The 13861-nt window shown below is 35.9% G+C and overlaps 1 protein-coding gene across 1 annotated transcript; it reads left to right on the top strand.

Moving 5' to 3' along the window:
* The first annotated feature begins 6085 nt into the window (after positions 1–6085).
* On the top strand, positions 6086–7794 carry LOC110104748 (UBP1-associated protein 2B-like). Its single transcript, XM_020833990.2, has one exon. It carries the CDS (start codon positions 6379–6381, stop codon positions 7792–7794), a length of 1416 nt encoding a protein of 471 aa, XP_020689649.1. The 5' UTR covers positions 6086–6378.
* The last annotated feature ends 6067 nt before the right edge of the window (positions 7795–13861 follow it).

Below are 13861 nucleotides of genomic sequence, written 5' to 3'. Positions count from 1 at the left end.
GATCCTATGAGATTCAGTCAGTGTCTGGGAAGGGAGGCATAAGGGGCCGGAATCCATAGAGATTCCGTCAGTGTCAGGGCATTTAGCTATCTGTATCTGTACTATTTTCTGTATCTGTTCTGTTCTGTACGAAATTGTGATTATGATATGATATGATCCGTACGATTCTGATTTCGATTAGGTACTTTTGTACTTTTGATTTTTGTACAGTCATGGCTTTTCTGTTCTGTCTTTCTTTCTGTTGAAAGCCATGTACTGTTCTGTAGATGATTATTTTGAGGAAATGAAAAGATAGATGTTTTGTTCCGCTGCATTTGATGTTTTTAGTAGCTCTGTTGTTTTGTGTGCTTCTGTTGAGTTAAGAATTTGAAAGATCAGTTCAGTAACCTAATCAAAGCCAGATCCTGGTTAAGAAAGGTCTCTCGTCGCGATCCGGCTCGGGCGGGATCCGTCCCCGTCGGGTCGGGTCGTGACAGGTACCTAGACTTCTGATACCATGTTGAAAGAGTAAGCCAGGAAGTGGCTTTCATCCAAGAACAGGGAAGAAAGTAGGAAACAGGATAAAGAAGAAAGAAACTTTTCATTCATTTAACTGTTGGTTACAAGAGGTATTTATAGACAAATAAAGTAAAGAAAGTACAGGCTACAGCTTATATTACAAAAGGAATTAAACTAATGACTGCCATGTAACCGTGTAGCTAACAGTTTCTACCCGACACCGGACTTCTACCAGTTATCGGACTTTCACTGGACGTTTATTCGAAGATGGATTTCGTCCCATTGTTAGACTTCTCCCTGACGCCGTCCTTCTAACCTTCATCGTCAGACAAAGTCCTTTCAACCTCCGTCGCCAGCTGACTACGATTCTCCTGACTTACGTCACCCGCCGACTATAGTCCTTCCGACCTCCGTCGCCAGCTGAGGGTCCTCCTGACTCACGTCGCCCGTCGACTACAGTCCTTCCAATAAAGTGAATACACAACAGTGACTCTTTGTATTCCCAACATGTAATGTACTTCATATAATGTACATCAAACTCATGCCTTCCTCAAATGAAGGGCTTCATTTGTAATAGACTATAATACTAATGGATTCATTCAAACTGGGCTAGGCCCCGTGGTTTTCCCCCCTTTTTCAGGGGTTTTCCACGTAAAAATTTTGGTGTTCCATAAATGCTAGACCCTCTCTCTTATTTGATTGCATGCCGAATTTTCGTACAATGCTAAGACGTTAAACTTTATATTTCTCTACCGCCGCGAATACTCTTGGACGCAACAATAGTAAAAGAACAAGACCAAGAAAAACAACAACATCAACCATTCCAGATATAAGGCAAATCAGTTTTGTCCAAATTAATCATACCTTTCAGCACATGATGTAAATTAGTAATATTAAACTCCAAAAAACTATGAAGATGACAACTATTATTAGCCAACCAATCACTTCCAAATGCTTAACACAACATATATTAAAAAACTTAGGCCCTTATAACTCCCAGTGCATTCAACACAACAAGACTTCCTCCCAACAGCAGAACTCAAAAATCATACACTTCAGACAAATAAGCATGTACATAATTGTAATTTAGACGAGATAATGAAATTAAGTAAAATACAAAGTATCACGATATACTTTACGGGCGACTTACATATTTAGCAAGCTAGATAGATTTCATATTTTCTTATTCACTCCAAATTACTAAGGGTAAGCTTTTATTGTAAATCAACATAAATTCTAGATTATAATTACTTTCCATATTACTAAAAAAGAAAATTTTCAAAACTAAGAGCCAAAATTTTCAAATTAATATTAAAATATTTAGAACATTCATACAAACAACATATTAAAAGTTAGGTGATAAAATTTTAGTCGATGTGCAACTATTCTTATTTGAACCTTACAAATTTATAATTTCAATCAAGAAAATTTAAAAAATTGTATTATTAAAAACTGATATAGATAGAATCCAACCTACTTTGATTTGAATAACTTCCAGTTGACCTCAAAATCAGCTTTCAAATCGTCTGGTTGGTCAACGACAAATTTTCAATTGAGTTAAATTTGAGTTAATTGAAGTCAGTTAGATCATGTAAATTTGATTCGTTGATGTCAAGTTTGAGTCGACTCAATTCGAGCCTTATTTGACCATGACGTCATTGTCAATTGTGCCCAATTTAACTAAAATAATTTTGATTAATAATCAAATATATTTATTTGTCGAGTCATTTTTAACTTGACTCACGCTCGAAATTATTAAAAATAAATTGTTTATTAATTAAATAAATTCAAACGAGCACAATCGAGCCGATTCTACTCGAATCAAACTCAATTTATGGCTCGTCGATTTCGATCGACTCAATTTAAAGCGACCTAACTCAATTTCAAACAAATTGGCATCATTTAGTACGAACCAGATACGATTTGTAGCTCGACGGGTCCGATCGTCCCAAATTTAAATCCACTCGACCTTAATGTGTCTGAATTCATTCATTCAAATGAATATACTTTGGTTGATTATAAAGCCTCTAGATTATAAAGGGGTAATATGGTCTTTAGCCTTCTTTAGAAGCCTCTAGATTATAAGGTGGGTTGCATGGGAGTGTTTGGGCGGCAATAGAATCCATTCCGACCCTTCGCTGTTTCGTGCGACCCGAACCTGAGAGCGTGAGAGATAAGAGGAGAGGCGGACGGCCGTGTGAGAGGCGGAAGCTTGCATTCGGTGAGAGAGACGAGTACAATCCGGTAATCCTTCTCCTTCATCTCCAATCTCTTTTATTCAATCTGATTCCTCATTCTCTCCGATCCATTTCCTCCTCCTTCCTCTTCTTCTTCTTCTTGCTACTTCTTTACATATTCTTTGTTTAAATCCGGATGACTGAAGTTTGTCAATGAGTTGAGATTCTATGTTACCTAAAATCTGAAGTGAATTTCCGTTAGTTTTTTTTTTTTTAAAGAGAAGAAGTCTAATCGTTTTTTTCTTCCTGGCCGAAGCTGTCTATCGATCGCAGCTTCTCTGTCCTGCAAGTAAGAACGCCCGATCAGCTCGTCAATCCTCCCTTGTTTATAGATTCAATATTTGAAAGATAAGATTTATTTCTTTCAAGATCAGTGGCATCTACTTTTCATTTATTGAAATTGCTTTAGCATCGCCTCAACAATATGGCTACTGATCTTGCAGTCGTTGGAATCCCGATGCTTTTATCATTTCTCAAAGTGTGAGATAAATTCAATAACATTCATCTTTTCCTTGCTTTTTTTTTTTTTTTTAACTATTTCTTGAATATCCTGTATGAAAATCATAGATACTGTAAGACTCTATTTGATCACGATTAGGATCTATTCGAAGCAAAAATTAAGTAAATATTTAAAATCTATATTTAATAAAATTTGGAAATGACTAATTCTGAAAATTGTTTCGCATGATGCAGATCAAAATCCATTAAATTGTATCGAATTGCTTGATAGCGCTTCAAGACTGTAGCATGGATCTTGTTAAGATTTTGCCTGATAATTATTTCGATTGTTTATTTCTACTGAACCTCTCTCAAATATATGTAGATTTACTCTTTACAATATGAAACTCTTATATACATCATGTTGGTCATGAAGTGCAAACCTCAATTTATTTTGATATTTCTGGTTGAATATTTCACACGATAAACTTAATTGAAGAGATATAATACAATTCATTCTCTTTCTTGAACATAAGTGCATAAACGTTAGTGTTTAATCTGTCCAATAGAAAGTTGTGTCAATGTCAGAACAAAAAAAGTTTTATATGTTTGTTAAATCTCCGTATCATAATATAATTGAACAATTTCATTAGCTTTACATTAATCGAAGTCAACTAAGAAGCTTAAAGGAAGGTAAAAATTTGTTTACTTTTAAAAGCTAAATTTATATATTTATTATTTTTTAAATAATTCTTTCTCACTCCATTGCTTCTTTTCTATGTTTTGCAAGGAAATCTTAAAAAGCAATGAATAAGGTGATACTGGGGCTACTTGGATGAGGAGCTTGGACAGTGGATGGGAGCATCAATCGCCGTCATTTCTTCCAAATGGAGGCGCTACGGGCGGAACAAACTGATTTTTGATGGAACCCAAACCATCGTGAACTCTCTCAGCACCTTCACTTCCTCCTATGGACAATTCATTCACCTTCTCCTCCTCCTGTGGATCCTCAACAAGGTCTTCCTTGATCACACCCAAACCATCGCCAACTCCCTCAGCACCTTCTCCTCCACCTCCACTCATCTCTTCGGCAGAGGTAGCAATAGAAGAAGATGGAGGTTCTGGATCATGGATCTGGCATTGAAGCGGAGGGGGGTCACACCATCGGAGAGAAAGCTCGAGCAGAGGGAACTTCGGCGGCGGATCGCGCCATCAGAGAGGGAGTTCAAGTAGAGGGTAGTCTTCAAACCACAAGCGGTTGATTTCAGAACCGTTTGCGATCGCTTGAAGCGGAAGAGAGGAGTGAAGGCGACGACGTCGGTATGGTTTCCAACGACATTCGCATTCTCCTTATGGACCGCAGGTTTTTGTCTATTCGATCAAGTGATACTTTCACTTGAGCTTGATAAAAGCTATACGACTTCGATCATCGTCGACAGCCTACCTTCTTTGGCGTCGATCTTCGTCGACCACCAATCTTATTCTTTGGCTTTGATCGTCGTCGACAGCCCACCTTTTTCTGCAATCCATCGTTATTCGCAAGCTCCAGGCTTTGATACCAAACTGATGTGGTGATTGTTAGAAGAATCAGACCTGCTTGAAAGGATTCTCAATCCATGGATAAACACAAGCTTGAAAGCTTCAAAAAGAGATAGTATTCCTCATATCCTCCTTTCCTCTAACACATTCCACATATATATAATATAATAATACTCAAATAGAGACAACCTAGAGAATCCTAAAAGATTCTTTTTTTTTCTTTTTTTTTTGGGACATTTAGGCCAATTAAGGCAAACTCACACACACAACACATACACAAAGACTCGAACCTTGGATCTCTTAGTTGGAAGTCTAAGCTCTCAACCAATAGGCCAAGGAGAGTTGTGTCCTAAAAGATTCTAGAAAACTTGTAATAAACTTATAACAAACTAAGTAACATGTGCCTAAGAAACAATTTAACTATGATGTCTGCATCACCTTTTGCATGGCGGGACAGTCAGAATCCAATAATATGGTAATTTTGATATGCTACATGGTCTTGTCGCTAAGTTGCTCTTATTTATGATTAATTTTGATTAGATTAGATAAAATACATTAGATACTTATAATGCACCTCACCCTCCATTAGCAGCCTTGCAAACAAAAATTTTTGCTTCAATTCAAAGAAATTTTTTTGACTAAAAAATTGTTTAAGAAATCATTAAAAAAGCTGTCTAAAATGAAATCTTAATTTTATGAAATAAATTAAAAATTAAGAAAAAAACTTAAGTTCAAAAAATTCTATTACTTATGCTAATATTTCTAAGAAAATAGAAGAAAATTTAAAACAAAAAATCTTATTTGTTGTTAAAAAATTTATAAAGCAATTTGATCAAAACAAAAAATTTTAATATATAAAATATTAAAAATTGAAAAAAAAAACTACGTCACCAAAAAATTTCTAAGAAATTAGAAGATAATATAAAAAATATCATATTTTTTGCTATTAAAAAATTATATGATAATTTGATTTTAACAAAAATGCTTTAATATATAAAAAATAAAAATTAAAGATAAATAAAAAATTATTATGTCGTCGTGTGGATAGCCATCTGCTCGCCCACATAGATGACAAGTGGCAGTCCAAGGTTTATATATAATAATAATAATAATAATAATAATATTCCTAAGAATCTCAATTGTAAGATTTTAAAAATTTGAATTATATATTTTATAATCTTTGTTTTCCTAATTAAGGGAAAGAGTGGAGTCTTGCAATCCATGTACATTGTAAATCATTTCATTTGGATATGCCTCTTTTTTATTTTTTTCATTTCCTGATTTTTAATATAGAAAGTCTGATGTCCAATTCATTATATCTTGTTGTCCGCGTGAGTTGGATCTTTGTAAAAAATTAAGTAAAACTCTTTATCTATCATCAAAGCTTAAGCACAGGAGGGCCAAGTCAAATCCAAATATTCCTGGTTTGCTATTTGCTGTAACACCCAGAAAATCGAAGCTGGTAAACATCTTTGCCTGATTCAGCGTCAGAGAAAATAGCATCACACATTCACACCATTCTAACTAGCAAGATATAGTAACAGGACGCCTGGCATGCTGTGCGCTTCTTCTCCATATTTTTTGGAGCCCTCACTTTTATTCCTAAACCATCCCAATCTTGTTTGCTTCTCTTTCATGGCACCACGAATTAGAAAATTAAGCACGCATGATGGAGTCTGAAACAAATGACTCTGCAGACAACGAAGGCGCCGACTATGGTGAGCCCTCGAAATCGAACATCCAATCTGAGGATCAGCACCTGCGATCTCTTCTTACCGATCTCAATAAAGACCAGCTCGTTGATATCGTCGTCGAGCTAGGTATGAAAATTCCTCAGGCTGCTGAAGAAATTAGAGGTGCAGCGAGGCATACCGCTAGACATCGCAAACTTATTGTTCATGGCTTAGGTGAGAAAACTACGTCAGAAACTTTGGGTAATGCCTTTTCTTCATATGGTGAAGTTGAGGATGCATATGTTGTAGTTGACATAGCAACTGGAAAGTCTCGTTCTGTTGGCATCATTACATTCAAAAGCTTAGAATCTGTTAAAAAAGCACTGGAAAAACCAAAAACATGGGTCGACGGCCGTCTGGCTTACCAACTGCCAGCTCCTGAAGCTCAAATTGCCGATGCCGATGTAGACCCGAGAAATCTGTTCGTTACACGTATTTCTTCAGATGTAACAAATAATAAGTTTCTCCGTTTCTTTAAAAAGTATGGGGAAATAGAAAAAGGTTCTCTTTTCTTTGATAGAAGTACGAGAACATCAAGTGGAACTGGGTATGTGACATTCAAGACAGTTGAGGCTGCTAAGGCGGCCATCGCTGACCCAAATAAAATCCTTGCGGGAAACAAAATCTCTGTAGATATCAATTGGTTGAAGAAAAAGGAAAAAGAAGTTCAGGAGGAGGAGTCTGTAACTAATGCTCCACACGTTCACAACAGTCCTTCCGCCATTGCCCCGCAGCACGACGGATTGCAGTCTCAAGTCCCACGTCCACATTTTAGTGCTTACGAGCCTCATGCAATTCCTCTACCAAATCAACCTCCAACTGTAGCAAATCAACCACAGGAGCCTCATGGAATCCCTTTAACACATCAACCTCCAACTATAGCATATCAACCACATTTTAGGGGATACGAGTCTTATGGAATTCCTCTACCATATCAGCCTCCAACTGTAGCATATCAGCCACATTTTAGTGGATACGAGGCTTATGGAATTCCTCTAGCACATCAACCTCCAACTGTAGCTTATCAACCCCATTTTAGTGGATACGAGGCTTATGGAATTCCTCTAGCACATCAACCTCCAACTGTAGCATATCAACCACATTTTAGTGGATACGAGGCTTATGGAATTCCTGTAGCTTATCAACCTCCAACTATAGCCTATCAACCACATTTTAGTGGATACGAGACTTATGGAATTCCTCTAGCTTATCAACCTCCAACTATAGCATATCCAGCTCCAACTAGAGCATATCGAGCGTATCCACCTGCAACTAGAGCTTATCAACCTCGAACTGGAGCATATCGAGCATATCCACCTTCAACTGGAGCATATCAACGTCCAACTTGAGCTTATCAACGTCCAACTGGATTCATAGCTTACCCATACTATTTTGCTTATTAAGCTATCAATCATGTTATTTAGCCTCTGTGTGTAGAATAATGGCTTGCAACAGAGATGTGTAGCATAGCTACCACTGTTTTTGGGTTATTTATCAGATTTGTTTTTATTTTGCTTTGTGATTGCATGGATTTCTTATTTGTTATGTGATTGTGTGTAATTAAGATTTAGTTTTGGACAGCTTTTTTTAATGCTTCTTAAAGTAGTCTTTTAATACAAAAATTAAAAATTTTGTACTAAAAAATTAGTTTAAGAAGCAATCAAAAACCTGTCTCAAATGAAGCTCAAAATGATAATAAGTACTGCTGCTGAATTAAACCTGATGCTTGAAAAAATCTCTCTCAAAAAAAAAAGAAAATGCTGATATGTATAGATCAATGGATGTATTATTTGTTTTTATTTTGCTTAGTTTTGAATATGGTTCCCAAATGTTTGTAAAATTCATACATGAGATTCTCGATGAATTTAATGAAACAAGAATTAAGTTTAAATTCATTTAATAACATGTAACTGCTTCATCAATTCTAATTGATATATAATTAATTACGTATGAGTGTATGACTAATAAATTAATAAAAAATTTAATAATATAATTATGAAGCTTAAGCTCACATAAAACTGTTATTATTATTAATTAATTCTAAGATGAAATGAATTTTTAACATGAGATTTCTAATTATTATAATTATGTAAAAATATAAATACAGAGTATAACAATATACTTTAGCAACGACTTATATTTTTAGCACACCAGGTAGATTTCTTATTTTCTTATTCATACAAAATTTCTAGGGGTCATTCAAAACACTATTTTGAAGCTTTTATTATAATCAACATAAATTTTGAAGATTATTTTGCATATTAGTAAAAATGACAGATTTTTCAAAACTACCAGAAAAAATTTCAAATAAAATATTAAAATATTTAGAACATTCATACAAACAACAAATTAAAAGTTACGCGGTAAAATTTTAGCCAATGTGCGGTTATTCTCATTCGAATAACAAAACTATAATTTTTATCAAGAAAATTTAAAAATTTTTGCATTATTAAAAACCGATATAGAAATAATGCAATTTATTTTGATCCGGATAACTTCCCAAACTAAGCCGACAATATAAAACAACTCAAAATAGCCTGAAGCCAGCAGCTCTGGGGGATGTTGGAAAATGATATATTTTTACTAGATTTTGATATTTTTATAAAAAATTTCGGCGAACGCCGCAACACTCCAAACAACGAACAAGGCGCCACAACACCACCATGCTCACCACAATTTCTCAAAATTAGAGTTCAATACCACAACATCGCCAACCCCAGTGCCACAATGCTCTTAAGGGGAAATTCCTGATTCATATTCCTGCAGATAGAATCCCTTTGAGTTGCTCCAGAACTAATCACATGCACACTGACATATTGACTTCAACAAATTCATGGTTTAGCTAAATGTCTTGGGAAGATGAATCCATCGACACTAAAACTAATTCGCTTCGACTCATAATGAGACTAAATCAAGCTCTTGAAATGTAATTGAAAGCTTTGGAATATTAATTGGGTGACTAAATAATCCCCAAAGTCAGTATACTTATAATCAAATCAAGCATCTCAACTAGATATATCCAACCAGCTCAAGATCATTAACTTCAATATCATTAAGGTACCCAAATGTTGAAAGTAAGTTTATGATCCAGGGGATAATATGAGCCATCTGATGGACAATTTCAAATTACAAATATATTTATAAAGAGAAACTTTTAAAAATTATAAACAGGCCCAGACTCTTGATCCGGGGGGGGGGGAACATGAAGCTATTGGTCCAATATAATCCAAAGGGAGCTCAACTATTGAATCATAGTTATTGGACCACCACCATCAAACCACTCTCGCCCAAACATTATCGTTGGATCACTACAATTTGGTTGTTGGACCATCACAATTTGATCACTACCATTCGATCACTATAGTATGAAATTTGCAATCTAAAGATAATAATTGTTAGAGCATTCTAACTAGGTGACAATAGTTGAGAGGCCATAGTTACAAGATAGTGGTCTAGGGATAGTAGTTGAGCGTTAATGCACTATAGAAAAGTTAACAGTTTACGACATATTATTTTTTGTCGAAAATGGTGACAGATTTATGACGACAATTTTTGACAATTTTTTTGCGGCGGATTTGCAGTGAAAATTATTTTTTAAGTTATTTTGTCTCCTTGGCTGAGTGGACAAGGGTGATGATTTTTTATGAGTGGAGTAGGGTTTGAATCTCGGGTAGGTTGGTCAGGTAGGAGATGGCATGGGTAGTTCAGTCAAGCGTGACAACATGTCAGGCGAGAGATGGTTAGGGTAATTGGTCAGGCGGGAGATGACGTGAATAGTGGGCAGTCCAATCAGACACAGGGAACTGAAGATAAAGCTATTGCACCACTATAGTTTGAAGCGAACTCAACTGTCAAATCACAGGTAATGGACCGCCACCATCGAACCACATCACCCAAACATCTTCGATGGATCACTACAATCTGGTTGTTGGGCCATTATAGTTTGACAACCACCATTGGACCACTATAGTCTGAAATTCGCAATCAAACAACAATGGTCAAAAGATTGTAGTTAGGTGACAGTAGTCGAAAAGAAATAGTTACAAGACAGTGGTATAGGGATAGTAGTTGAGAGGAAATGCGCTACATGAAAGTTAACAATTTGCAGCGGATTTGCGGCGGACTTTACAACGGATTATTTTTTTGTCAAAAATTGCGACGAATTTGCAATTTTATTTGTTTTGCGGCGAAAATTGTCGTCGCAAATCTGTTCCAAGCTAAATTATGAAATAAATAATAAAAAAATCTTTTTAAGTTGTTTTGCTCCGCGGTTGAGTAGAGAAGGGTGATGGTTTTTTATGAGTGCAGCAGGGTTTGAATCTCGGGTAAGCCGATCAGGCGGAAGATGGTGCGGGCAGCCAAGTCAGGCGGGAGATGGCACGGGTAGAGGGCACTCCGATCAGGTGTGGGCAGCCTGCGCGGCTGGGCAGAATTTGTAGTATTTTTTTAAATTTCTGGCTGAAATTCTGTTACAAACTTGTTGGAAATATTTACGACAGATTTTCTCTACCGCAAATAATTTTACGATGCCACTTTTTGCGTTGGATTACATTCCGCTGCAAATCGTACTTTGCGACAAAATTTTCTTATTTTGCGGTAGATATGTCTGCCGCAAAAAAAGGTAACTTTCATGTAGTGATGATTAGAAGGCCGTATTCAGGTGGCGATGGAGAGAGAATAATAGTTGGGCGAACATGGTTGGAGGATCGTGGTTGGGCAACAGTGATTGTGTGAAACCCTTAAACTTTCAATTTATTTTGGAATTTTTTTTGTGCAGTTAGTACGTACGAACCGTTTGTACGAACTGAAGAATGTTTTGAAAATCTGTATGGTTAGTACGTATGAACTGTCTGTACGAACTGAGTAAAGTGCAGGTTCGTCGGGACGAACTGAACAAAAATTTTTTGCCCGAGAACATCGTCCAGGGATGAAAATCAATTATCCTCCATACTATCAATATACAGAGGATCGTCCCGGGACGAATGAGAAGCATCGTCCGGACGAACGTAGATATCTTTCTAAGAAATGTTTGTTTCGTTTTGGAGAGAGAGAAAGAGGAGAGAGAGAAAACGAAGATAAGAGGAAGAAATTCGTGTTTTGGGCGTCTTCGGTCAGTTTTTGTCCGTCGTCGCAGTTGGAAAAGCTGATCGACTCGAGGTAAGGCACATTAGGTCTTTCTCAATTTTCAGAAATATGATTTTTGATGGATTTTCTGATTAAAATTTTGTTTCCGTTAGCGAAAAACGGGTATATCTTTGCATCGGTAAAACTTTTACAGCGTAACTTTTGGTATGTCACAGAGATTATGATTTTGCACGTTTTGAGTATTTTCTGGAAATTTTGCACCAGGTATTTTGAATTCTGAGGAGTTTTTATATAATAGAAAATTATCGGGATGTTGAAAAATGTTGCTTCAGTACAATTAAAGCTTTGAAATGTTATTTTATATGATCTATGGTAATTTTGTAATTTTCTGGAATCATACAATTTTTATTCATTGGCTTTTGTTGTCTGCCGCTATACGAAAAATTTAAAATTTTGATATGTGCTCAATTACTCTGTATTTGTTATGATATGATGATTTGATATTTTATATGATTGAATGATGTCAGAAGTGAGTTATAAGAGGTCAGAATCCTTTTAGATTCTATCTGTATCAAGGAAGAGAGGCATAAGAGGCCAGAATCCTTTGAGATTCTGTCTGAGTCCGAGAATATGAAAATGAATTATGATATGATAATTATGTATATTTGATATGTTCTGGTGTTGTAAGCACAAAGGGAGGCATAAGGAGCCAGAATTCTTTGAGATTCTGTCTGTGTCAGGGAAGGGAGGCATAAGGGGCCAGAATCCTTTGAGATTCTGTTTGGGTTAGGAAAATCTATTTTGAAATGTGATTTGAATGTTTTTTGAAATCTGTTCTAAACTTTGATTTGAATTCTGATTTGCATAATTCTATGACATGAATTTGATTCAGCTCTTCTGTCTCTATTATCTTATATATTCTGTATGAATATTTGTATTATGTTTGATTTCTATTCTGTATGAATCTCTGAATTATGTATGATATTCTAATTTATGTACTAGTATCTGACTTCTGTAAGACTATTTGAATAAACTATTTTTTTAAGCTTTTATTATGTATTTTGAGAATAACTAGGAATTTAGATCGGCTACTGTAGTCTTGTTGAACTGTTAACTCATTGTGGTTATCTTCATGGTTTTCAAGTTCTGGGAAGGAAAATGAAGTTTTGGATTAGCCGTTCAGGGCCTGATCTGAAGTATAGGTATTTTTGTACTTTTGATTTTTGTACAGTCATGACTGTTTACTTTCTATTCTATATCTTTTGTCTGAAGCCATGTACTGTAATGTATATGATTATTTTGAAGAATGAAAAAAAAGAAAATCATAGATGAGTTTTTTTTGTATATTTGAATGTTTATAGTAGCTCTGTGTTTTCAGTATGTCTGTGTATTGGAAGAAAACTCTGAAAACAAATTCCAAAGCTAGATCCTGGGGTTATTCGTCGTGACTCAACGTGATGGGATTCATTTCGATCCGGTTGGGTCGTGACAGATTGTGGGTTTGTAGTCTAGCAATGGTGGTTGACAGACTATAGTCAAGTGATTGTGGTTAGGGGATTGTAATTCAACAACATTGGTCAGAAGATCAAATTCTAGTGATGGTGATTGAGGGCTATAATTAGGCTATAATGATAGGAGGAACATAGTCGGGTGATGGTGTTTGGGCAACATTTGTCAAGTGATTGTAGTCGAGCAGTGTAGTTAGGTGGTGATGGTAGTCAAGAGACCATAGTTGGGTGACAATGACCGAGGAAACGTAATTGGGCAATGGTGATCAGAGATTGTGGTCAGTAATGTAAGGCAATTGTGATGGAAGAATTATCATTGGGAGATTGTGATCGGAAGATCACAGTCAGACAACTGTGGTCAGGACACCATAATCAAGTGACAATGGTTGAAGGGCTATAGTTGAGCGACGATGATTAAATGATCGTAGTTGAACAATGGTGGTCGGAGAACTATAGTAGGGTAAGAGTTGTCAGAGATTTATAATTGGGAAATGGTGCTCGAAGAATTGTAGTCTTGCAAAGTTGGTTGGAGTAGCATAGTCAATTGATGGAGGTCAGATGATAGTAATTAGACAGTTGTGGTTCAACAGTAGTGATCAAACAACGAAGCTTTGATGACAGTGGTCAATTGGTGTTAGTCCATCTACAATTAATGATTAAAGGTCAATAATTAGACGACAAAGATCTGATAGATCTTTGAGATTTTTCGAGTCTCAAATCTCTCCAGAATCTTAAACCAAGAGCTACTTTTGTTTAAAGGGTGAGCATGTATTTCTAATTTTAGACAGTATAATACTCTACAAACAATCAAATCTGAAACACT

Source organism: Dendrobium catenatum, unplaced genomic scaffold, assembly GCF_001605985.2.
Source record: "Dendrobium catenatum unplaced genomic scaffold, ASM160598v2 fragScaff_scaffold_343, whole genome shotgun sequence".
Lineage (NCBI taxonomy): Eukaryota > Viridiplantae > Streptophyta > Magnoliopsida > Asparagales > Orchidaceae > Dendrobium > Dendrobium catenatum.
The sequence above is the reverse complement of the archived record's forward strand: the minus strand, read 5'-3'. Positions and strand labels throughout refer to the sequence as shown.

Bases quoted from the DNA above. Each gene is read 5' to 3' on its own strand.
- LOC110104748 (XM_020833990.2), top strand. From the start codon at position 6,379: ATGATGGAGTCTGAAACAAATGACTCTGCAGACAACGAAGGCGCCGAC.